This window comes from Esox lucius, chromosome 14 (genome assembly GCF_011004845.1).
Source record: "Esox lucius isolate fEsoLuc1 chromosome 14, fEsoLuc1.pri, whole genome shotgun sequence".
In the NCBI taxonomy this organism is placed as follows: domain Eukaryota; kingdom Metazoa; phylum Chordata; class Actinopteri; order Esociformes; family Esocidae; genus Esox; species Esox lucius.
In genome coordinates, this window is record NC_047582.1 from 34682200 (window position 1) to 34709206 (window position 27007).

A 27007-nucleotide genomic window follows, 5' to 3' on the forward strand; every position below is an offset into this window, starting at 1 on the left:
ACTCAGTCAGGGTTAGAGGATGCAAGGCCAGTCTATTCATTCTCATTTCTATAGATGGAACTCCATACCCCATGAAGAGGCAGGCTAACAAGCTATCATCACCAAAACCTCATGGTCGGTTACCAGCTGGCTATTGCTCTGTAATTCTCTATTGATCAGTAATGACTACCATTCCAGGAGCTAGGAGGATCTGTGTTGACAGCTTTTGTGTGAGGGTTTTGTTGAACACCTTCAACATCTCTTCACCAGATACAGTCCAATGTGATTTCATACCACAGAGCTAGTGAAGAGTAAGAAAACACAAACTACCCTCTTTGGGGACCCGTCAATCATCTAACAATACAGTGCTGTTGTTTTCTGTTCTCTCCTTGTTGATGAATCCAAGGTTGAGACAGAGAAAGAGGCTTAGAGGCAGACAGAGGCTGAGACAATTTGAGACAGAGACTGAGACAGTCGCTAAGAAAGACAGTTTAAGACAGATACTGAGACGTTTGAGATAGAGGTTGAACCAGAGGTTGGGACATTGGCTCAATGTTCATCCAAATGTCCCAAATGGCATCCTCTGGTAGGGATGCTGAGACTGCCACAATCTGTCTGGTTATGCGGTCAACTGAAGAGCAGATAGGCACAGAAGCTAGTCTGACCGCTGGCCAGCTACATATGGAGGATTTAACTACAGGTCTCTCAAGCAATGCTTGATGAACTATAAAAGAATAGCAGCAAATTGTCAAACTGATTGCAACTCCACACAAGGACTGGAAAACTGTCTGTAATTCCATGTGGATGCTGTCAGAGATACAGTAATATCTGGAGGGACAAACAAGGGGGAATAACATTGTTGTGGATAAAACACCGGAGCCTCTACATGAAAACTGGACTGAGTATGAAAAGGAGGTGAGGAACTTCTTTACTTAAAGCTTCAGATAGACCAGAATAAGATTGAAAGGAAACGTGCTCCCTTCCCATGTGACAGACCCAGTCACATAGCAATCAGGTATTTAAGGATTAGGGACAAGATGGCTGTTCTGGACAGAGCCAAGACTGAGGAACCAACTTCTTTCTTTAATGAGAACTAAACAGAAACTGTGCCTCAGTAGCGGAAATAACTACTCCCAGCCATGAAAGTTGACAGAGAGCGTGGGAACATTGCTTCCATCCACCACATCAGGCTCATTGTCTAACCGACCTCCCAGAGTCTAGAAGAACTGAGCAAAACAAGCTTTTAGGACAGTAATCCCAGTCTCCCAACACACACACACACACACACAAACACGCTGAAATACTATCTCTTAGAAACGTCTGATTTGTACTTGGGCCATCAAATACTCTTTAAGAGTTGATTTTTTACAAGCAACAGTTCAAAACTGTCTCGTTATGACAGATCCTTGCGGGTTCTCCTTACAATAGATTGGACGACTCTCCTCCCTCAGTGGATCTATTCTGACGGAATGTACTGAAGACACCGTACTGAAGAAACAGGAATGAAAACCACAGAGCTTGTGGCAACATTTTGAAGCCAGGATTCTGAGACGGCCAATGCTTTTCAGCATAATAAATCTGAATCTATGGCAGTTCCAGAACTCCTCAAAAGTAACATTGTTAGCATCCTGCATGACAGGGCTGTTTACAGGACAATCACTAGAACCTATGTGTACCTGTAATATTTACATATGCAGAGGTATGAATAATCTGTTAAAGGGTACTATGAAAAATAAAGATTATCAAACAACACCAGGGTGGTAAATTTGGACTCAGTGAGAGTAGACCTTTGTTCTGAAAAAGAACTGGATGGGAGATACGTAAGGCTTTGTCTTATAACCGGTTACAAATACATTTATAAATGCTTAAAAACTGGAGGTAAATGTCGGCTCACTGTATGGAAAGCACTGACCAAGCAATTGTAAAATATTGACAAATTTGTTTAAACTATTAATAGATGGTTTATATTGCATTTACAAATGCTTACGTAGCCATGACTTCCATCATAATAAACCCTTTATCCACACACTAGTGTTAACTCGTTTGGAAATAACTGTAAATCCCAATGTTTCTGTGTGTGTGTGTGTGAAAGAGTTTGTGTGTGTGTCTGTGGGTGTGTGTGTAAATTGTGTAGATCAACCAGAAAAAAACACTTCATAACACTTTGTAACACAACGAAGTGTGAAGAAGAAAACTCCTAGGTGGATGAATACCTGTGCAATCCAGAGCATTTGAAGAGTTTTTTCTAAACTTCCAAAATTACACAACACTGGTTATTGTTTTCAATGTGAATCTGTGTCGAGCATAAAACTCCAACATTATAAAAAGGCCTTTGATTTCTTTAAGACTCGAACACTTCATCCTAAGCAGAGCACACACACACACACACACACGCAGAGCCACATACTCCTTCCTATTTACATTTCTACTGACTCCCAAATGGAAGGGCTGTGGCCCAAAGTAATAGACTATGTGGGGAATAGGGCGCCATTTGGCATGCAAGAATGTCTTTTCATATTCCAGAATGTTCCAGCCAGAAAGTGTGAAAAAGGGGAAAGGAAAGAGACAGAAAGAGAAAGAATGGAATCAATAAAGAGTGTGTTTCAATGCCAAGGTACTGGGGCCTCTTTAAGCAGTACATGTTCTGACTGGGGAGACTACGAGGGAAGATAATGAGAAAAGAACTGCTTTCCAAAACACACACATTTTGTTAATTGCTGAGCGAGAGAGAGAAGCCGCAGAGATTGAAAAAGAGGAAGGAAAGCAAGAGAGAGAATTAAGGAAAGGAAACAGAGAGACAAAAAAGAGAAAGAGAGAAGCAGAGAGTGACAGGAACAATGTTTTCCAAGAGAGCCAATCAATGTTGAAGAACAAACCAAAACCTGGCATTCTTCTCCCTGCAATGTGCTGGAACAATTATGTAAAAGCCTTATAATTATGCATATCTTCTGAAAACACGTACAGGCTGCATGGAAATGAGACAGGTCTCTAGTTGGTGCCGCACCCAGGACCCCCATCGATGCACCACCGTTTGATATTTGAGGCAGTTATGGAGCAGTGATGAAGGAGTTCAAGGAACTGGTTTTATGTGAAGTGTTTTTTTGTGGTCTATAGACATTTGGGGGATTGAATAGGGGTGTCTGTAATTCTGGAGGGGGGCATATAGACGTGTAATAGTTGTTGAGGTGAGGGCGTATAGAGGTGAATTAGTCAAGGTGGGGGCGTATAGAGGTGTATTAGTTTAGGTGGGGGCGTATAGAAGTGTATTAGTTTAGGTGGGGGTGTATAGAGGTGTATTAGTTTAGGTGGAGCCGTATAGAGGGGTATTAGTTTAGGTGGGGGCGTATTAGTTTAGGTGGGGGCGTATAGAGGCGTACTAGTTTAGGTGGGGGCGTATGGAGGTGTATTAGTTTAGGTGGGGGCGTATAGAGGCGTATTCTTTTAGGTGGAGGCGTATAGAAGTGTATTAGTTTAGGTGGAGGCGTATAGAGGTGTATTAGTTTAGGTGGGGGCGTATAGAGGTATAGAAGTTTAGGTGGGGGCGTATAGAGGCGTACTAGCTGAGGTGTGGGCATATAGAGGTGTAGTAGTTGTTGAGGTGGGGGCGTATAGAGGCGTACTAGTTTAGGTGGGGGCGTATAGAGGTGTAGTAGTTGTTGAGGTGGGGGCGTATAGAGGCGTACAAGTTTAGGTGGGGGCGTATAGAGGTGTAGTAGTTTTTGAGGTGGGGGCATATAGAGGTGTAGTAGTTGTTGAGGTGGGGGCATATAGAGGCGTACTAGCTGAGGTGGGGGCGTATAGAGGTGTAGTAGTTGTTGAGGTGGGGGCATATAGAGGTGTAGTAGTTGTTGAGGTGGGGGCGTATAGAGGCGTACTAGCTGAGGTGGGGGTGTATAGAGGTGTAGTAGTTGTTGAGGTGGGGGCATATAGAGGTGTAGTAGTTGTTGAGGTGGGGGCATATAGAGGTGTAGTAGCTCTGGAATTGTCTAGGCATCAGGCAAGAACAGGTGTGAAGAGTTTTCGCTTTTTGACATCAGTATTTCTATCTCTCTGTCACATTTCTCTTGTTTTGCTCCCCGATTCTCCACCTGGGTCTTCATCCACCGCTCTCTTCCTCCCTCCCTCTCTTCCTCTACCTCTCCCTCGATTCCTCTCTTCCTCCGCCTCTTCCTCTCTTCCTCCACTTCCCCCTTCCCGTCTCTCTCTCGCTCTGTCTCGGTGAGTGCTGGGGTCCAACCCAATGGAAGCCAACCCCAGGGTTTAACAGTGTTGAGTCTTGTTTAAAGCCGTTCACAACATCCTCAGCAGTATGTGTGACAGGGATTGTCAGAGACAGCCTGGCTTCCAACTGATTCCTGTACACTTGTCTTTATATAATATGGCAGAGGGTGTGGGGGGTGGGAGGGAGGGAGAGAGAGAGAGGGAGAGAAATGAGGGGAGGTGAGTGTGATTAGTTCCAACTGTCATACACTATGTTTCCTTTGTGTGAGGAACCCAGGGTCTTTCGCTGCTCACAATTACCACAACTTAATCTTATCATTGAGAAATTCAATTACTTTTATCAAGGTTATTTCATATGCTACGGACGTCGCCTGAACAGACGGCCATTCTCCATCCATTCACTCCTCGGTTCCAGAGAGAGGGAGCTATTGTGTGTCTCTCCACACTGCCTCTGTACAAATAATTGAGTTCCACTTTCTCCAGTTGGGCTCAGTCCCCAAATGGCTCCCTATCACCTAGGTAGGCCACACGTTTTGACAGGAACACAATAGGCGTTTGGTCAGAAGCACCATGTAGGGGATAGAGTGTCGTTTGAGACACAGCCAAAGAGAATGGTGGGTTTTTACGGTAACAAAGCAAAATACAGTATAACAGCTGTATGAGGAAGCAATAATGAAGAAAATGACTACAGTCCTGAAGTAGGTAAGACAACCTGTTACCATCCAACCTGTTACCATCCTACCTACCATCCAACCTGTTACCATCCTACCTACCATCCTACCTGTTACCTTCCTACCTACCATCCTACCTGTTACCATTCAACCTGCCACCATCCTACCTACCATTCAACTTGTTACCATCCTACCTACCATCCAACCTGTTACCATCCAACCTGTTACCACCCAACCTGTTACCATAAAACCTGTTGCCATCCTACCTCCCATCTTACCTGTTACCATACTACCTACCACCCAACCTGTTACCATCCTACCTCCCATCTTACCTGTTACCATCCTACCTACCACCCAACCTGTTACCATCCTACCTACCATCCTATCTGTTACCATCCTACCTACCATCCTACCTGTTACCATCCAACCGGTTACCATCCTACCTACCACCCAACCAGTTACCATCCTACCTACCATTCTAACTACCATCTTACCTGTTATCATCCTACCTGTTACCATCCAAACTGTAACCATCCTACCAGTTATCATTCTTCCTGCTAAGATCCTAGCTGTTACCATCCAAACTGTTACCATCCTACCTACCATCTTACCTGTTATCATTTCGGTAGTTAGTCAGCTTGTCAATTGGTCAGTCTGAGACGGCCTGTCAACTACTGAGCCAGTCAGTCACTAAGTGAAGCTGTCAGACAGTGAAACATTCAGCTAGTGAATCAGTCAGTCAGGTGGAGGCTGTTTAAACACTTGTGCAAAGTGGTAAGATTAAAATCTAATTAATGCATTTTTCTCCTCCCTTCATCTCTCACTTTTCTACTTGACTTATCTGGAAGGGTTCACCCAAACTCAGGCTCACAGTAAAGGAGGATTCTGGGTAATTCCCCCATTCTAACACACACATACACATACACACACACACACACACACACACACACACACTGACACACCAATTACTGCAGGGAGGTTTTTTGAGTGAAGCAGGATAATTGTGTAATTATCTGGGTAAAACAGGATTTGTAATGTGTTCAAGTCTCTAATCTAAGAGGTGTAGCTGGAAAGTGGGCAGAGTGGAGCGGGGCCAAGTGGAGCTGGGAGAGTGGAGCTGGGCCAGGTGGAAATAGGCCGAGTGGAGCTGGGCCGAGTACAGCTGGGCCAAGTGGAAATGGGCCGAGTAGAGCTGGGCCGAGGGGAAATGGGCCACGTGGAGCTGGGCAGAGTGGAAAAAGGCAGATTGGAGCTGGGCCGAGTGGAGCTGGGCCGAGTGGAGCTGGGCCGAGTGGAAAGTGGATCGAGTAGAGCTGGGCCTAATGGAGCTGGGCCTAGTGGAAAGTGGATCGAGTAGAGCTGGGCCTAATGGAGCTGGGCCTAGTGGAAATTGTCTTAGTGGAGCTGGGCCGAGTGGAAAGTGGATCGAGTAGAGCTGGGCCTAATGGAGCTGGGCCTAGTGGAAATGGTCTTAGTGGAGCTGGGCCGAGTGGAAAGTGGATCGAGTAGAGCTGGGCCTAATGGAGCTGGGCCTAGTGGAAATGGTCTTAGTGGAGCTGGGCCAAGTGGAAATGGGCTGAGTGGAAATGGGCTGAGTGGAGGTGGGCCGAGTGGAAAGTAGATCGAGTGGAGCTGGGTTCCTTGGCTGGATTGTGAAGTTGGTAAGGATATTAAGTAAACTTAAGTTAATATAGTCAAGCCAATACAATGGATAGAGTTTCCCTAAACTTTTCTTTCTGGACTAATGCAGTGGATTACATAAAAAAATACATAAAACAAAGAAAGAACACCATACTACCTGAAAACAACTTCACTCAGTCATCTGAAATATGGGATTTTTTTAACATGAGGTACAGAGGAAAAAACTATGAAATGACATTGGGGTCTCTTCTGTTCAAAATAATACATTACTATTTGTGACCCTAATCCAAATCCACTCACAGCCCGACCCATCTCATTGCCAGACTAAAGAGCCCAACTCAATCTGCCGTGAGCTCACGGTAAATAGTAACTTGGGAAATGGAAGGGTGTGTGTGTGTGTGTGTGTGTGTGTGTGAGTGTTTGTGTGTCTGTGTGAATGTACTTGGGAGAAGGGGTGAGAGAAAAATGAAAAATAAAAATTCAAGGGAAAAGGTAACATGAGATATGTTGTCTTCTTTCAGCGGTTGTTAGAAAATAAATTGCTTTTGAAAGTAGAAATGTTTACCTCAATTGAGCAGGGCTTTATGCCCTTGACAGGAAATGATTCTACAGCTAGCCTCTCCTCTCATGTATTGGCTCTTTCCTGGTTTTCTTAACCCTCACAAAATAACTTGGCCTCTCCACACAGTAGAAACACTGATTTTTTGAGGCCTACCTTCTCTTGTCTTCTCTCTTCTCGTCTTCTCTCTTCTCTTGTCTTCTCTCTTCTCTTTTACCTCACCTCACTTTCCAATCTTCCTTTTTCTCATTTTGGAAGTAGTTTCAGTGTGTCTCTCAGATTTTAAAATACATCCATTTGTGCTGTGTTGAGAAACAATCACTGATCAATCTAAGACGTAACAAAGATGCTGTTGTCACGGTAACACTCTACCCATAATCCTCAGGATAAACAAAAGATCAGACAGAGTGAGACTTGTTACATCAAAACATCAGTCAAATAAAAACAATGAATGTTAAACCAAGCAAACCATAAAAATGTGTTCATTATTTTTATTGAATATTTTACAGAAACATAATAATAATAAAATACATTTTGGGATATCCCGAATAGTCCCCCACCTTGTGGAAGTTGTATGAATTACTACAACATTTTATCTTTTAAAATAAACTCCCGCCAGTCAGCACACTCACGTAAGTTTCAATATCAATTTTGAATGACCAGCTTACAAAATCTTTTAATATTTTAAAAGTGTAATAAATTAATTACATGACACAATAATTCACTAAACAATTCTGTGATTGTTTTCTTTTCAGAAATGCATTCAAGTGCATAAAATATTAGCAACCACTCTATCATTGTCCAAAGGGTTTAGAGATGATTGGATTTCCAGTGAGAGGGAAGTGAAGGTGACGCTTTTACATTTGAAAACAAAGCCGGTACACCTTCTGTTGAGGTGCTTTTGAATGCAACCAGAAGGCTTTCTGGTAAATACATTTTGTGAAACACAAGCGCAAACGTTTAAAATGCACCATAGGTGTAAGATGGGTCTAGAGAAGCAATTTCTGTAAAATAACATATGGGATACAATTCAACACCATGATAATTTATAAAATCCAACTTTTTCAGAAATAAACATTAAAGGGCAATATACACTCACCTAAAGGATTATTAGGAACACCATACTAATACTGTGTTTGACCCCCTTTCGCCTTCAAAACTGCCTTAATTCTATGTGGCATTGATTCAACAAGGTGCTGAAAGCATTCTTTAGAAATGTTGGCCCATATTGATAGGATAGCATCTTGCAGTTGATGGAGATTTTGTGGGATGCACATCCAGGGCACGAAGCTCCCGTTCCACCACATCCCAAAGATGCTCTCTTGGGTTGAGATCTGGTGACTCTGGGGGCCATTTCAGTACAGTGACTCATTGTCATGTTCAAGAAAGCAATTTGAAATTATTCGAGCTTTGTGACATGGTGCATTATCCTGCTGGAAGTAGCCATCAGAGGATGGGTACATGGGGGTCATAAAGGGATGGACATGGTCAGAAACAATGCTCAGGTAGGCCGTGGCATTTAAACGATGCCCAATTGGCACTAAGGGGCCTAAAGTGTGCCAAGAAAACATCCCCCACACCATTACACCACCACCACCACCAGCCTGCACAGTGGAAACAAGGCATGATGGATCCATGTTCTCATTCTGTTTACGCCAAATTCTGACTCTACCATCTGAATGTCTCAACAGAAATCGAGACTCATCAGACCAGGCAACATTCTTCCAGTCGTCAACTGTTCAATTTTGGTGGGCTAGTGCAAAGTGTAGCCTCTTTTTCCTATTTGTATTTGTACCCGATGGGGTCTTCTGCTGTTGTAGCCCATCCACCTCAAGGTTGTGCGTGTTGTGGCTTCACAAATGCTTTGCTGCATACCTCGGTTGTAACGAGTGGTTATTTCAGTCAAAGTTGCTCTTCTATCAGCTTGAATCAGTCGGCCCATTCTCCTCTGACCTCTAGCATCAACAAGGCATTTTCGCCCACAGGACTGCCGCATACTGGAGGTTTTTCCCTTTTCACACCATTCTTTGTAAACCCTAGAAATGGTTGTGCGTGAAAATCCCAGTAACTGAGCAGATTGTGAAATACTCAGGCCGGCCCGTCTGGCACCAACAACCATGCCACGCTCAAAATTGCTTAAATCACCTTTCTTTCCCATTCTGACATTCAGTTTGGAGTTCAGGAGATTGTCTTGACCAGGACCACACCCCTAAATGCATTGAAGCAACTGCCATGTGATTGGTTGATTAGATAATTGCATTAATGAGAAATTGAACAGGTGTTCCAAATAATCCTTAGGGTGAGTGTAATTGTATTGTCACATCAACAATAAACACTAGTGACCCAGTGCTATTGGATGCCATGCATGCCCATGCCATCCCACTGCCTCCACCGTGTTTTACAGATGATGTGGTATGCTCAGATCATGAGCCGTTCTAAGCCTTCCCAATACTTTTTTCTTCCTATCATTCTGAAACAGGTTGACCTTAGTTTCAACTGTCCAAAGAATGCTGTTCCAGAACTTTTTCTCTGGAAAATAATGTCTTGAAGGTTAATTCCATGATGTGTTCATGAGAAATGCTTAATGTACTGCATATTCATATATTTCATTATTTCAACACATGATATTCAACATTAACATATAAGACATGCAATGGATTATAATATTGTGAGAAGCTCAAGTTACATATTACAGAAACATATTCAGGGCACATATGTAAATATATGTTGAGAAATCCTCTACATATCCAGCTCCGGAAGAAAATATTAAGAGACCACTGCACCTTTTTCTTTTCTTTCCAAAAAAGTCGAAAGGGGAATGTTTTGAGTGAGGAACAGAAAAGTAAAAATTAAGAGACCACTGCAAATTTAATGCTTCTGTTCCTCACTCAAAACTTTCCTTTTCAACTTTTTTGGAATGGAAAGATAAAGGTGCAATGGTCTCTCAATGTTTTCTGGAGCTGAATGTACATATACCGCTCTGGAAAAAACTTGCAAAATTATCAGTTTCTCTGGTTTTACTATTCATATGTATGTGTTTGAGATGTGTTTGAGACAACATTACACCCAAATTCCAAATACAAATATTGTCATATAAAGTATTTATTTGTAGAAAACAGTTCTGGAGATTGGGCTGGCCATGACAGTCTTGATCAGGTTGTCCTCCATCCACACCATGATTGACCTGGCTGTGTGTCATGGAGCATTGTCCTGCTGGAAAAACCAATTCTCAGAGTTGGGGAACATTGTCGAAACAGAAGGAAGCAGGTCTTCTTCTAGGATAACCTTGGCTTGATTCATGCGTCTTTCACAAAGACAAATCTGCCTGATTCCAGCCTTGCTGAAGCATCCCCAGATCATCACTGAGCCTCCATCAAATTTTACAGTTGGGTGCGAGACACTGTGGCCTGTAGGCCTCTCCAGGTCTTCATCCAACCATTAGATGACCAGGTGTTGGGCAAAGCTGAAAATTTGACTCGTCAGAGATGATGACCTTACTCCATTCCTCCATGGTCCAATCCTTATGGTCGCTTGCAAACTTCAGCCTGACTCTTCTTTGCTTCACGTTACAATTTGGTAGAGTCACCTTCTGCTGCAATAACAGCTTTAAATCTTGTGGTGTTTCAACATTGTAGACTTCTAAGGGGCCTCATCTCTCATTCACTCAGGCAATTTTCTGTCCTCTAAATTAACTGTACTAACGTATATTTGTGCTGGTGGAGAGGGAGAATGCTAGTCTTTTTCCACTCTATAGAAGAATGAGATAATGATAGTAATGTGGTAAACTACTCCTCCTTTGCATAAGAATGGGATTGTGTCCACTAAACTTATGCAAAGTCAGTGTATTCAAACCCCTTCACTTTTTCCGCATTTTGTTGTGTTAGAGACGTAATTTATAACTGATTAAAATATAAATGCCATTATCTACATATTAACCCAAAATCACAAAGCAAAAACAAATGTTTAGACATTTGTGACAATTTCTTTAAAATGACTAACAGAAATATCTCATGTTACCAAAATGTCCATGAAATTATGTTGCAGCCTTGCTTTTTGTGATTTTGGTCCATTCGTCTTGACAGATTTGCTTCAGGGTGTTCAGGATGTTTGGAAGTTGGTTTAGACTGCAGTTTCGAAACAGTGCCACATATTCCTAATGGGATTGAGATAAGGACTTTCATTGGGCCATTGTAGGACATTCACCCTTTTGTTGTTGAGCTGCTTCAGTTTTGCTTTGGCCATGTGGTTGGGGTCATTGTCCTGCTGAAATAGACATTTCCCAGCTTCAGTTCTTTAGCTGCCCAGTTCACTTGAAGTATTTCCCTGTATTTTGCTTCATCCATTCTTCCTTCAGTTTTAACAAGATGCCTACTCCCTTCTGATGTGAAGCATCCCCACAGCATGATGCTGCCACCATCATAATTCACTGTAGGGAAGATGGGTTTTGAGGCACGGGCAACTTTAGGTTTTTGCCACATAGAGCTTTATGTTCTGCCCCAAAAAAGCTCTATGTTGGTCTCATCTGACTTGTTGGGCTTTCTGTGGCTTCATGTTTGAGCACTGAGTTTTGAGGGACTGCCTATTCTTATCAGTTCCTATGCAGTGTGATGAAGCTTCCACTTCCTAATTACAGATCCAACTATGTGCACTGGAATATCCAAAAACATGGATATTATTTTATACTGTTTTCCTAATCTGTGAATTTACATTATTTCTTACTTCTTTTGAAAGGTTTTTGGTCTTTATTTTCTTTCAGATTCATAGACTGATCAATGATCCTTTAACATTGGGGATTTTATCTAGAAAACGGGACCGCTATTTTATTGGTTCTGAGTGTCAGGGGATTGAATATTTGCAAAAGTACTCAAAACCCTAACCAATTATCTATTTTTACTAAATTACAAATGAGACACTGACATTTAATTATCTTTGATATTTAATTTTTTAACACTGCCAGTCAAAATAAATTATTGAATTGTGGCATCTGTGCCCCAATAATAAAAATTAATTTGTCAATTAACTAATCAATAAATAAACACATCTGCTGTTGAATTAATGACAAAAATGAACTGATCCAGAATACAGATCTGATATGTAGAAGTGTCACGTAACAGGGATTCAAAAGGAATCCTTTGGATAGAGTTGGTAGTGGAAGTGGCAGTTATATATCTGCCGATGATGGTCAGACTTGGGTAAATTAATGTGACTAATCAAACTGCTAATGTACGTAGCCAATGTAATTGTTGTTGTTAACTAAATATAACAGAATGTTTCGGTTGTTTCTCTGTAATATTACAAGCCACCTTCCAATTTCATGAAGTTTGCTTTAGCTTGCCCAGAGAGGTTCCCAATCTTCCAAACTCATTACTTATACCCAGAAGCCAGTTCAGCCTATCAATCAAGTTTGAGCAGCTAACTTGTCTAATTATCTTTACTCATATGCCTGCTGGCAAAGTTAGTAGACTTAAAAAAGCAAGCAATTAGTATGTGTATTGAGTAAGACTTATAATGGGCCTCATTCAGCAACCATTCTTAAGAAGAAATTCCTTCTTAAAACTTTTGCAGTCTCCACAAATATTCTGGCATTCATCAACACTTTTATTTGGGATTTGTTCTTAGGTAAGAGCAGAATCTACACACACTCAGGAGCACAGTGACATGACTGTGCCAAATAATTAGTTAGTGCATTTTCTTCAGTTCTGCCGTTTTATACTACTTTGTCATAAAATCTCGTCTCAGAATTTGATAATTTTTTCATGCATTAACATCACGCTAAGTTTGAATATTTAGCTAGACACCATTGTGCTAAACTAACTAAAGCTTCTTATGAAGTTAACTTCCACCACAAATACACTGCTCAACAAAATTTAGGGAACGCTTAAATTACATTGCCTTGATAAACAAATTACATTAAAGATCTTTGTAAAGATCTTTACAATACATTGTGTAATTCGTTGAGATAAAATTTGGTAACAACGGTCAATGGAAACCAAAATAACTGCCCATCTCCTGGTATCTCCTCAATGCTCGAGACTGTACTGGGAAACAAAGCAAACCTTCCTGCAACAGCTTGTATGGATGAGCCATCCTAGAGGACCTGGACTACCTGTGCAACCTAAATGGACTGCAGGTACCGCCTCATGTTACCAGTAGTGACAAGGACACTAGCAAAATCTAGAGAAGAATCAGTCAGGAAGGACAAGGAGAGTGCAATTGTCTGAGTCTACACCAGCAAAACCATTTCCTTTTGGGGGGTTATCTTGCTGTTGCATCTGTTGTCACTTTCATTTGCACCAAAACAGGTGACACTTCACAATCGCTTATGATTCCTAACTGGACAGATTGATATCCCTGAAGTTTAATTTACTTTGTGTTATACTGTGATGATTACATGTTCCCATAATTCTTTTTGAACAGTGTAGCATCTATGAACTGTAAGGCTTTTGCCACTGGCTCTTGTAATGGCATACAAGCCAGTAATACTGGTATCTCACTACTTGGAACCGTAATAAGAATTGAGCCCATGCTAGCGAGACTGAAGACAAACTTTACACTGCCATAGCTATTTCATTTCATGGCACAACAATGTTTGCGTTTCTTTCATATGTGAATGATATTGATGCAATAACTATCAATATAGGTGACGATAACTGACTTTGTCAAGTGAAAAGACGAGAGAATCGTGGAAAACCCCCCCTCTTTTACTGGGCAAGGGGTTGTGGTTTATTTTACTCCAAGAAGCATGCATGCATACATACTTCAAAAATCCACCAGAAAAAGTAGACCATCCGGGAACTTTTGGCATACTATTTCCAGCATACTATGGTTTAGGATACTAATTTGGCATACTATATAGTATGCAAGTATGTGATTTGAGAGTCTTGGTTTGACCTCTGTGTGTGATTTTTGTGTGCGCACACAAATTCATGCCCCTGCAGAACCATGCCCTTTTATTGGGATTGGCAGGGCGTTTACCTATCCTAAATAGGAACAACTGGCACGCACTATCAATTCACGAGGACAGTGGGATTCATCATTATAACATAGGTCTGAACAATTCTGTGGTTTAGGAGACATCACAAATCTGACAGACTTTTCTTAGGACCTTTCTCAAGGTCAAATCTAAGAAAAAACGTTGGAAGATATTGGTGAATGAGGCCCAATATTCAGTTTGAGGGCAGAGATTCAGAGAATATCTAGCAACATAAAAAGAAAAAGCAATAGTTACAAAACACGCATGAGTCAGTATACCTACATATCACTAGGGGCTGTTAGATACAAAGTCAAATTCCCCATGCAGTCTGCTGGACGTATTAAAGTAATCACCTTCTGTAATATATTAAGAGTTACAATATCACCGCAAAAAAAAACCTGAGACTCATGCTCAATAATCTCTTTCCAGTGGAAACATCCATTGGTTTAGAAGGCAAAATAAGTGTGACATCTGATTCTAGCCAATTAAAACCGAGAGAGCAGGACATCCCCTCAAGGGCTGCACACCTGAACCTCATTCTGATTGGCATCACAACAGGCGGTAATCTGACTAAAACAGGGTGATGTCACTTTTTTAAATATTTTTGGAGGACCTTGGCAATTTCAAAAGGGTGATCATAATATCATATCATCATAATATCCAAACAAATAGGTATATGGGGACATAAGAATAATAATTATGGATTTTGATTGCAGGAAAAAGCTGTTAACCTTGCTAAAAAGTGTCTTCTCAGTCATACTGGTAATGTTAGGCTATATACAGTATGGTTGGCCAATCTAATAGTGAGTTATATAGTGTATTAAGAACAAATTAATACTTACTGTCCAAAAAAATAGCTTCCACTGAGACCTTTTCACATTACTGCATATAATTATCCATCTCTCAACTGGGACCAGAAAATATCTCTGGCATTGTAGACAAGTCAATAAGAGATTTTCACAACTCTGTCTTCTATTTCTTTAATTCTTGTATTTTATTTCCTGACCTAGTGTATTCTACTTCCTTATCTGTTGTATTTTATTTCCTGAACTAGTACATTCTAGTTCCTTACCTGTTGTATTTTATTTCCTGAACTAGTATATTCTAGTTCCTTACCTGTTGTATTTTATTTCCTGAACTAGTATATTCTAGTTCCTTACCTGTTGTATTTTATTTCCTGAACTAGTATATTCTAGTTCCTTACTTCTTGTATTTTATTACCCGACCTCATGTATTCTAATTCCAGTGATGACTAAGAACAGCAAAAAGTTTTACTAGCGCTGGGAAGAACAAGAACTCTTCTAAATAATAAATCTGGTGAATCCTGCTTCACGCTAATTGACATTTGACAACATGATTTGCATAATGATTCAAAACAGCCTCAAGGGAGACGCTTAAAAAGTAGGGGGAAATTATGGATTTGACTAATTAGCTATCTTCAATTCTCCTCTGTTGATGTTGTGGCTGTCGTTAGTTTCAGAGAACTAAGTTGATCAGACAACCATGGCAGTTTTATGACAGTAATCATCACTACCATCAGTATTCAATGATGATCATGGCCAATGTTTCCTGCTGCAGGTCGTTGCACCAACGATGTTAGAACATAAATCAAAGCCATGAAAGTTTTAGATTTTCAAAAGCAGTAAACATTTTCTTTAGTTTTATGTTGCAATGATGACTGTTGCTCAAGGAAATAATCCTCTACCACATCAGACAGTTTCCATTTGTCAAAGTGCCTGTCAAGATGTGACATTCATTTAATTTCTGTGTTGAGCATTCAACTGGAAACTGGAGTGAACCCTAAAGTGCTGCATTTTAAACAACTTAATTGGTCTGAACAATTTGTTAGGTGTGTAATTTATCATATTTGTGTCATTGTTTTCCACTGCTCTCAGAGGAGGAGTGCCTATAAGGGAATAAAGAGGCCTCTGTCCTTGTGTGAGAAGAGAGGTGTTATTTGTATGAGTGTGTGTGTTAGTGTGTGTGCACGTGCGCGTGCCACAGGTGGCTGCTGTAAAATTAATTGTGGAGGATGGGAACAGAGTAATGACTGTAATGGAATAAATGGAACGGAAACACATTGTCTTCATGCTCTTGAGTCCATTCCATCCACTTCGTTCAATTATCATGATCCCTCCTCCCCTTGCTGGCCTCGTGCAGTGTGCACATGCTGTGTGCACGTGCAGTGTGCACGTGTTGAATAGAGGGTCGACTAATGTTGTTTTTGTAAAGGCCAGCACGGCCAAACCAAGATCAGACTATAAACATATTACACTATTACATGAGTTCAGTTTTTCTTTCGCCTGTTATTATCAAATGCTCTACTCTAAGCTAAACATGACTGGTTTGTGGTCAGGAAATGATATGAGTTGACTATATGAAGCGTAACTGACTACATTTTAAACACTTTTTCTGTCAGGATTAAGGAGGAAACATTTTTATCAAGCACACCTCAAATACTTTCACAAATTTTTATCAAATGGACCAAAAAACGCTCACAAATATGCTTTAACATATTTAGACCTATCACCCCAGAAAGGACCTTCAGGCTGTGGACACAATTAAGCCCGACTGGGCTGAGGAGAGGCAGGGGTCTATCACAGCCAGACAGACAGCAGAACCTTCCGTGGTACCAGGAACCGGAAAACCACACACACAGGCCTGAGGCCGACTGCGATGCCAGAATCACCACGATCGCTGTGATGGTGTCTTGTGTGTGAGTGTCTGTCTGTCTGTGTGTGTCTCTCTGTGTGTGTGTGTGTGTGTGTGTGTGGCCCTAAGCCTCCTGTGATGCTAGAATTTAGATAAGTGCGATAGGACAGATGAAAGGATGATGTCCAGTGTCAATGTCAGAAGTCACCCAGGGCTACACTGGGCTAGTTGTGTTGCAAAACACTCACACACATTTTAGGGATCTCTAATCTTAAGGGGGGGGGGGGGGTGACTCCAATTCAAAACTCCCTTTAAAAACCTTACTCCCAACAGGCTCCACCTGTCTGAAAGTGGTGTGGCCAATATTTAATTTTGGACGGTGTCCAAAGGCATGATGTTGTAAAATCTCCATACATGCAATGTATTCATTCCAGCTTGTAGTCTAGATAACTTATGAAATTCAAATGGCCTCTCATTTATTTATGACCTACAATGTACATTACGGTACAATATTCAGCGTACTTAAAACCTAACATAAAACCTATTATTAACTATACACACACTAACTTTAACATAGAATTATCAACTATAATTAACGTCCTTGAAAGTTGTAATAATAATATACTGAAGATTTTTATAAAAAACTTCAAAACTACAAACACTTAAGATGGAATATATAAAATTTCACTTTGATACAACTTGATTTTGAAGTAATGAAGCTTCCCATTTTTCATAGACTTCTATTTCATTATAACTTTCTAAATGTATTACAGTGAGTCTGGACGGGGAGGCAGTAAGTCCTGGAGACTTGGCTGTTGAAGCCTTAGATTTTTGAAAGCTTAGAAATGTACTGTTCTTCATAGTGAAGCTGTTTTTGACTTTTCAGAGTTCAAGCTTTACATACTCATCCTTTCTGACACACTTCGATCCCAAAGAGTAAACGGAACAGCACATGTGCGTTTCTCTGTTTGTTTTAGTGTTACTGATCACATTGTATAATAAAAACTTTGCAGAGGACAACTCAAGCAACAGCGGTTAGAAGACATCTAACTGCTCTACCACACTAACCTTGAGACCATATCCATCTGCATGTTCTCTGTCTGTCCTGCTTCATCTTTGTCTGTTTGCTGTTTGACTTCTCTGAAACCCCTTTCAGCAAGCTTTTATTTAGTTTGCGAATTTCCCTTGTTTTAAATATTGAAATCTAATCATGAAAATAGCTACTGCAATAAAATAAAATGTCACCTCACGGGTTTGAGAGGCTGATCATTTTATCATCTTAATGCTACAGTATACCTTAATCACCTTGAGTCCATGTCGGTCTGCAAGTCTTCTGCCTGTCCTTCATCTTTGTCTGTTTGCTCTGTCCCTGATGAGCAAGGAAACCCATTTAAGTCAGCTTTCATTTATTTCAAAATCCCTCTTTTGACCAGCCATTCATGTATCCTTGCTTTAAACTGTTACCCATTAAATCCACAAGAACCTCATGAGGGAGGTCTATTTCATAGCTGTTTCATTATATGCTCCTGTGACTGGTCATTTCATTCGACTTCCTGTCTGCAAGTAAGTTCATAAAAATTACCAATAGTTAGTTAACTAGCCCAACTATTAAACAACTCTTTGAGACAAGTGTGAGGTGCGTGCTAGCTAGTAAATTCCTGTCTGCTAAAGTTACATTTAATCTCACTCCGCACCGTAACTTGATAGCCCGCAACCTAGCTAGTTAACCTACTCATCTTTCTGTCTCTCTCTGCTAACATTACCTAGGTCTGCTGCTAGTTGTGCTAGCTGAAAACAACCTAACTGATTTGTAGCGAACTTTCTATCCCATTTAAGATACCGGGAATAATATCAACATTTACCTATTTGTCCCGGTATAACTTGTAGGTACAATAGCGACGTTTGGCTGTTGAAAGGAACTTCTACCACAGAAAGAGGCAGTCGCGCAGACATTCATTGACTCTTGCGCGCACACTTTCACGTGAGTGTAGTAGCTGGTCGCTACTATGGATGTGCAGGGTCCCTGAAGAAGCCTGCGTGCCCTGTGCACACACCGCTTGCGCTGGATGTCTACGATGGCTGGGAGCTGGGCACCATTGATGTGCTGGGCGGGTTTCACCACCCGTTGCAGGGCCTTCCAGTCGGCTACGGAGCAACCGCTAAATCACACTGGGGCGCAGTTAGTCAGAATGCTCTTGATTGTGCTGCGGTAAAAGTTCATAAGGCTCTTGGAGGACAGCCTCCTCAAAAATTTACGGCACGTTGCTGTGCCTTTTAGACCAGGGCTGATGTGTTGAGGGAGAGGTGATCGGAGATTTGGACACCCAGGTATAGACAAGACTGCATGCAAGTCTACAAACCGGCCTTCGTCCATATATGTTAGTGGCATTAAATTAATAAATTTTTTTGATGAAAGACAAAGTAGTGTAAATACTCTCAAAAGGCTGGTACATGTTGTATTGTATAGTTCAATGTTAAAACAGTTTTGTATTGATTACTGCTGCCGTCTTGGCCAGGTCTCCCTTGTAAAAGAGTCTGGGTCTCTATGAGTTTGGTCCTGGTTTAATAAACTTTGAAATACATTAAAAAAATAATCCCAACCCTAAACCTAACCTATCCTAAAAACACCCTTAACTCTTAACCCTAAACCTAACCACTAAACCATAACCCTAACCTTAATTCTAACATCTACCACAAATCAAACACTTCCCTAACCCTAACCTCTAAGGCAGAAATTACCTTTTTACTATGCTACATACACAAACACTGCTACATACACAAACACTGCTACATACACAAACACTGCTACATACACAAACACTGCTACATACACAAACACTGCTACATACACAAACACTGCTACAAACACAAACACTGCTACAAACACAAACACTGCTACATACACAAACACTGCTACATACACGAACACCCACAAACCCAATCAAAGCAGTTTTTTCTGAAACATAACCCTTAACCTAACCATATTAAGCACAACACACAACTGTAAGTCGCTCTGGAGCGTCGGCTAAATGACTGAAGGTTAAAAGGTGAGCATCAGCGGTACTTTTCCTTTTGATGTTCTGATGTACAGACACAGTATGGACATTAACCCTAACCTAGCCTTAGCTTATACAATATTTAGGCTTCAATCAGGAAAACAGCGTTTACATTCTAGTTCCTGATATAAGGCTTTGATACACATTTCACAGGCTGTCTTAACCGCATGGATCGTCCGCATTAATTGGGGGAGTGTTTCAAGTGGATTAGAAAAACACTGGATCAGCATTTGGGAATGTTCTCTCTTCTCTCACCTTTTCATGGATCCCCATTAGAGTTCACATGATAGTGGTTTAGGTGAATGGTTTATTCATTATCCCGGACGAGCTGCGTATAATGGGCCAAACTCATTTACAGGCTCATTATCTAACTTGGCAATAGATCACATTATCCTGCTGTTCTGATCTTTTTGAAGTGTGAAAGAAAAGAGAGGGGGGGGAGGGGAGCAGGGAGAGACAGAGGTGATGAGAGGAGTAGGGAGTGAGATAGAGGGGGAGAGAGGAGTGGGGAGTGAGACAGAGGGGGAGATAGGAGTGGGGAGTGAGACAGAGGGGGAGAGAGGAGTCGGGAGTGAGAGAGAGAGCTGCGACCGGTAAAAAACGAACTAACCATATGTCAGATCTACAGTAGGCTTTGATTAAACCTTGAAGGATCACCTCTCTCCTTCTCTGTCTCTCCCACTTTCTGTCCCAACATCTCTCTCACACACACACACACACACACATACATACATACACACACATACAGTGTATAATCTCCACTCCCTCCCCTCCCCTGGTAACAGCCTTTCACCTGTTTCAAAATGGCAGCTCGTCAATGTCCACTTACTGTTCAACCAGTGGGTTATGTGCCACGCTTCACCCTATCGTACATGAGAACAAACCAGAATGAAGCCACGTGTAGCCAATAGGATGCTAGTGTGTGTATTGGAACCAAGTCTAGGACGGCCCTGTGTTCCCTATGAAGTGTTCTACATCAAACTGGGATTAGTGATATGTGAGCAAAGGAAGTGAATATCATAGATTTTGATTGGCCGACTATAAACCAGATTTTGATTGGCCCATTGTAAACCAGATGTTGATTTGTCGACTGCAAAACAGATGTTGATTGGCAGACTGTAAAACAGATGTTGATTGGCAGACTGTTAAACAGATGTTGATTGGAAAATGCACACAGACTGATTGGCGGACTGTAAAACAGATTTAGATTGGCAGATTTCTAACCAGATGTTGATTGCCAGACTGTAAAACAGATGTGGGGAATCAAGGTCGCTGTTAATAAGACTGTAGCTTCATGTGTTGTTGTTGATCCATAGGGGCGCTAAGGATGTCCCAGGATACCACATGCTCCCATTCTCACAGAAACACTATGAAGAAAATATATTAATAAAACAATGAGTGATAGGCACAAAGCACAAGCTTCATGAGTAATTTAGATGTTTTTTTGTGTCGTTATTTGTTTGATATGCATAATTGTGTCACTCTCTGATTAGCTAACCCTGGAGGAAAAATACTTGACAGAAGTCTGAGTTTTAGTTGATAAAAATAAGATCGAAAGTAGGTTGATATTAGCATGGTGTTGTTTTCACAACACGGAGACAGACAGAGAGGATCTTGCATTGTCACCAAGACAGAGTCAAGACGTGTGGTTTTGCTGGAGACACAACAGTCGTCACGTAATTGTCACGCCGTCCTGTTGTGTTTGATTCAGCTAGGCAGACTGCTGTGGCCCAGAACGACCCTGTCTGTGAGTTCATCCCAAATGGCCAAAAGTCCGCACTCTCCTGGCTGTTACTCACTTTTAATTTCCTTCTGAGGCCTTGCTCAGGGAAAGATCAATCAGCGCCCAAATGAATCATCACTCAGTGGGAACGTTATTAAGGGGATTCCAATTAGTTCAAAAGTGGTTCAGTCACGATTGTTTCCCCACTTTTTTCACTCTTTCCTATTCAAATACTTTAAAGAAAGAAAATCCTTAAAGTAGAAGAAAAGCCTCCATCCCCTCTTTATCCCCGCCGGTCGGTTGTTCGGTGTGCGCAGCAGCAAGCAGGCATTGAGCTCTATCAAGTGGTATAAATCTTTAATTTCAGAGATCAGCATTAATGGCAGAAACAGCCTAAGATCTGGGCTCCGCTCCCTCGCTTTCATCCTCTCTGCTCACGGAATTCCGGAGGGGGCGGCTGCGCTCAATCGCTTGCTCCCATAAGTACACAAAATTAGCTGCTTAGCTGTTGATCTCCGTACATGATCCTTCAGAAAGCCCCTCTGTGTGTCCAAGGCTGCCTGGCTGGCTAGCTAGCTTTATCTTCACGGGGGAGGAGGTGCAGGAGGAGCAGAAGGTCCATGAGGTGCAGGGGGGTGCGGGTAGAGAAGAAGATGCAGGAGGTGCAGAAGAAGGAGGAGTACAGTAGGAGGTACAGGATGTGCTGGAGGAGTGGGAGGAGGAAGAGCTGTGGGAGGAGCCATGGGAGGGGCAGAAGGAGCTGGAATAGCAAGGGGCACAGGAGGAACAATAGGCATAGGAGGAACAGGAGCAGGAGGAGGTCTCTCCTGCGGGGAGGGGGTGGGAGAGTAGAGATTGTCTTCTTAGATTTCACTCCCATCACCCCAAACACTCCCACCTCCTTCCTGCCACACACTTTATCCCACTCAGCCCTAATTGCCTGACTTCCTCACCCGTTCAGCCCTCCCACTCATCCACCCCTCCCACCCAACCAGCTCTCCCACCCATCCAGCCTTCCCACGCATCCAGCCCTCCCACGCATCCAGCTCTCCCACCCGTCCAGCCCTCCCACCCATCCAGCTCTCCCACTCGTCCAGCCCTCCCACCTGTCCAGCCATCCCTCCCATCCAGCCTTCCCACCCATCCAGCCCTCCCATCCAGCCCTCCCACCCCTCCAGCTTTCCCACCCCTCCAGCCCTCCCACCCGTCCAGTCCTCCCACCCCTCCAGCTTTCCCACCCCTCCAGCCCTCCCGTCCAGTCCTCCCACCCCTCCAGCCCTCCCACCCGTCCAGCCTCCCGGTGAGCTGCAGTCTGCTTCCAAGAGGCTGAGGGTTATTTGTCATTAATCTGTGTATTGGCGCCCGTCCTGTGTTGCGTGCTGAAGCCTCATTTTGGGAAAATTGTCAAATTAACTGGGGAGGAGAAATGCACAGACAGCTAAGACAAACGGAGAGAAAGAGTGAGTGGAGAGTGAGTGTAAAGAGGAGAAAGAGATAGGGAGAGAGAGAGAGATTGGGTCTGGTTCACCGTGCGAGGGCTAGATCTGTTTTGATCTATCGCTCCCTCGTTTGTTAGCTCAGGTTTCTCCTAATCAATCAATCTTCCCCTTACACCTTTCATATTCTGCATGGAGCCAGCTCTATTTCTATTCCTCCTGCTCAACCTCTGCATCAGTTATTCTCTGGTCTGTTCTGTACTACTGTGGTTGCCTTGTAGTGCTGCTCTTTAATGAGCCTAGGCAGTGCTGAAAATTAGGCCGGCTCCACACTGCCGTCCGTGGAACCATCCCAAATGACACCCTTTTCCCTATAAGAAAGTGCACTACATTCGACTAGGGCCTGGCTCTGGTCAAAAGCAGTGTGCAGTAAAAAGGAATAGGGTGCCAATTAGCCCGCCAGCTGCCTGTGTTAATGGGGCCTGCCTGTGAGAAGCTGAGAGTGACTGCAGCTCTCGTTAGCCGGGCTAGCTGCTATTGATTGGCTGAGGCCACTAGGGGCTGGCCTCCCCCTCTACCTGCGGTTGACTTTGTACTTCTTCTGGAGTTGTAAGGGTCTGCTGAACAACAGGGACCACGCGCAGCTGAAACAAGCTCCATGAAACGCCTATCAATTAGGCTTTGAAGGTCAAGATAACTCTCCTCTGTCCTCTTTCTTTTATTTTCCTTCCACTGGTCCGCTCCTCCACTACTCCGTCTCATCCCTTGCTCCCTTGTCTTGAGCCGTCCGCCCAGCGGAAAGTATCTCCCGTCCTCTCTCTTTCTCTCGCCCCGGCTCTCTCCAAAATACATCTGAAGACTCCATTCAATTAAATATCAGTGGGGCTGCAGCTGCTCTGTAAGTGAAAGGTCAAGCAAGTCCAGGAGGGTAAAAGAGAAAGCACCGCCCCCCCCCCCCTCACACACACACCCCCCCATCACAACAAAGCGCCCCCCCCGAAGCCTCCGTTCTCTCCTCCTAATGATTCCCACTGGTCAGCCCCTAACTGGCCGTGGTTCTAACCCCCAGCAGAAACAGCAGGCTGCCGGGCGGCCGGGAGGACCGGGGCCGAGACAATCGATCAGGTGAGAAAGTACATATAATGATAACCCGCAGACATAATGTCAGGACCCGCTCCGCTTCCAATTGGTTGACATTCAGGAAGCGGAGGGCTGACCGCACATCAAACGGATCTGGTGCTGCAGAGAAAGACGGCAAGAAAGGGAGAAAGAGCTCTCACTCTCCTCCTCCTCTCCTCCTCTCCTCCTCAGCCCACTGTTAACCTCACCGAGATGAACTCTAATTATCCAGCCTGTGGCCTGGGGGGGCACCTCAGGAACCCCCCGAAAACACCCCCGCCGATGCTCCACCACAACACAGCGCTCGATAACCATCAGCCCAAACACCGGCTAATTGACTCCAATTGGGCTTCATTATTGTGGCTTTGGACCGACGAGGCGGCGGAGGCCAGGCGCTGTGGTCAAGGTGAGACCTGGAGGTAACTGCGTGGAACTGGGCAGAGTGGTCCGCAGCGCCAGAGGTTTCTACATTTTAGTTCTTAATAAGGCTTGTTCTGGCTTTGTGGCTCCGGATTTTGTCAAAAGTGTTTCAGGCGATCAAACTGGAACTGAAACTGAAAATATCAATCAGAAAGAAGGACGTTAATGAACAGTTTACGTAGAATATATTATGATCTACAACAACAGGATGAATGTGACCTTTTGGAGGGGAGACCGTCCTCCCAGCAGCCATGCTTTCGTGTTAGCTTGAGCTTTAGCATTCCATTTCTCCTGTTAACTGCAAGAAGACAAGTTGATCCGGCATACAGCAGCAGTTCCCTCCCACTCTGTGCCCTCTGAACCCTGTGAAGGAACATTGGTCAGTCCGGTTTCAACAATGGGGCCACTGCCCACTTCAACGTCGGTACAAGGAGATTATCAAGCGGCTGAAATCAGACAATAAACACCCCACAAACACATGCGCACACACACACACACAGACACACACACACCCTTTTCAGATTGAACTCCGGGTGTCTCATTTAGGTATAGACCAGACACACAGCCAGGCAGACAGACACCCTGACTCCAGTGCTAGATGAGACGTGGAGTGTGCAGAGAGTCAGTCCCCCCCTGTCATCCCCTTGGCTGCCCTGATGCCCCGTCCCCATCAATAGGCCCGGACAGAATGGCAGCCAAGCCGTAACACAGGATGACTGTCGTCTGGTGCTACTGAAACGATTAGGACTGTCTCACAGACTGGAGAGGATCCGCAGGGGGAGAAGGGCAAAGGAGGGAGAGATAGAGGGAGAGAGGAGAGACGCAAGAATGAGAAGAGAGGGTGGGGGGCATGGAGAGGAGCAAGATCTCTAATCATAACTGGTCAATCTTTCTCTCATCTTCTCTTATGTCTCCAGTTTCTCTCTCTCACCCCCTCTACCTTTTTCTTTTAATTTTATTCACTCTTCCCCAAACCCCTCTCCGTCTCTCCCTCTCTCCTCCTCACTCACCCCTGTCCCCCCCCCCCCCCGCCCTCTCCCCTATTTATCCCTCCCTCTTTCCAAAATGAGAGGGCAGACAGAAGGTGATCAAATTTCCCATACTTTCAATATTATCTGAGTCTTGGCCCATGGCTGTGCCAGGAACCACTAATGGTCTGTATGTCTTCTCAAACCAACCCTTTCGTCCTTCGAAGGGAACTTCATCGTCATTTCCAGGTCATCTACAGACTAGCCCTGTAGCTCACACTTCTACACACACACACGCGCGCGCACACACACACACCTAACATTTCTTGTCACCATCCATGTAGCAAGTGTTCTGAAGAACAGCCAGACAAGGGCGGGAACCTGCTGTGAATGAGTGAGCCGGGTCATTAAAACCTCATTAAATTCCTTGTTTTCTTCAGTTTCCTGAAAATGTTGCATTCGGCATATACCTCTCTCCATGAACTCTATCCAATTCGGTGTGAAGACGGTGACAAACATAGGAGGCACACCACCATATTTCACCAAAACTGTGTCAACAGCGTGATTTTGGTGGTATAGTCAACCGTATGTAATTGTTAACCTTTGAATATGTGTTTATTTTACATGAACGCCAAGAATATCTGTTCATTTCAATAGAATAAATCAACGGTAACAATTATCCAAGTGCAATCCGTGCCCCGACAAATATCAAACAGAGATTTAATTAACAAGCTAAAATAGATTTTAATCAATACTAAACAAATTTAAGAGCATCAAAGACAAACGTCACCCAGTCCAGATTAGTGACACATAATGACTAAAATCTCAGAATAAATTCCAATCAACCAAGCAACATTATTATTGTCAGCGAGACCGAAGAACCCCACGACGAGAAAAACAATGCAAGGATCAATCCCGTGATTTACGTTGATTTCATGACGCTGAAGACATTGACATCAGGTCAATAGCTTGTGTCCTCCGTGAATGAGTCCAAAATGATGCCCTACTCCCTCAATGGAGCTACTCTGACACTGGAGCCTGGTCCAGGAATGCACCGACAGGGGGGTAGGATGTCATTTGGCAGGCTGGCCGCGTATAGCTCCGGCTAATCTCTGAAATACAGCAGTCAAATCTTGCGTAATTTTCGGTCGGCTGCAGATTATGCCCTGTCCAATGATTGTGTATTGACCACAGCTCCCATCCCGGGAGCGCTTGATGTGACTAGAAGACGGGTCACATTTAAATATCCCACTGACCAGCATCTTATTGCAGTTGAAACCCTGATATATAACCAGATTGCGTTTGTGTAGCTCGAGGAAAAAAACGGAGAAGTTCATAATAATATGATTATCTCAAATTTCAGAGTTGTGGTGGTACGGTCACATTGCACCGGCTGCTGCCCAAATAACAAGCCCTAGACCATAGGCCACTGGTTTAAAGTAGTGCACTACAAAAGTAATAGGGAGGTGTTTGGAATGCCTCCACTGAGGATAACGCTGATGAGGGGGTGCTTAATAAAAAAAAATACAATATCAGGTTTATTATTGTTATTTGAAATGACCGATTTTCAGGAAATGTTAAGCTATCGA

General features: G+C 43.1%; 2 protein-coding genes across 3 annotated transcripts in view; one reads left to right on the top strand and one right to left on the bottom strand.

The window, feature by feature from the left end:
• The window catches only part of LOC117595539, a 57422-nt gene extending 38648 nt beyond the window's left edge, over window positions 1–18774 (bottom strand). The window contains exons 1-2 of one of the 2 annotated variants that reach the window (XM_034296804.1): window positions 18559–18774; window positions 18002–18065 (exon numbers count right to left, since the gene is read on the bottom strand). The gene's annotated coding sequence lies outside the window, so the exon portion shown is untranslated. Of the gene's footprint in view, window positions 1–17992; window positions 18066–18558 lie in introns of both variants that reach the window. The other variant, XM_034296805.1, reaches the window with a different exon arrangement.
• Window positions 18775–22095: 3321 nt separating this feature from the next.
• On the top strand, window positions 22096–25683 carry LOC117595531 (proline-rich receptor-like protein kinase PERK9). The gene is made up of 5 exons (XM_034296765.1): window positions 22096–22166; window positions 22471–22775; window positions 23981–24036; window positions 24223–24436; window positions 25646–25683. Exons 1-5 carry the CDS (start codon window positions 22096–22098, stop codon window positions 25681–25683), a joined length of 684 nt encoding a protein of 227 aa, XP_034152656.1.
• The last annotated feature ends 1324 nt before the right edge of the window (window positions 25684–27007 follow it).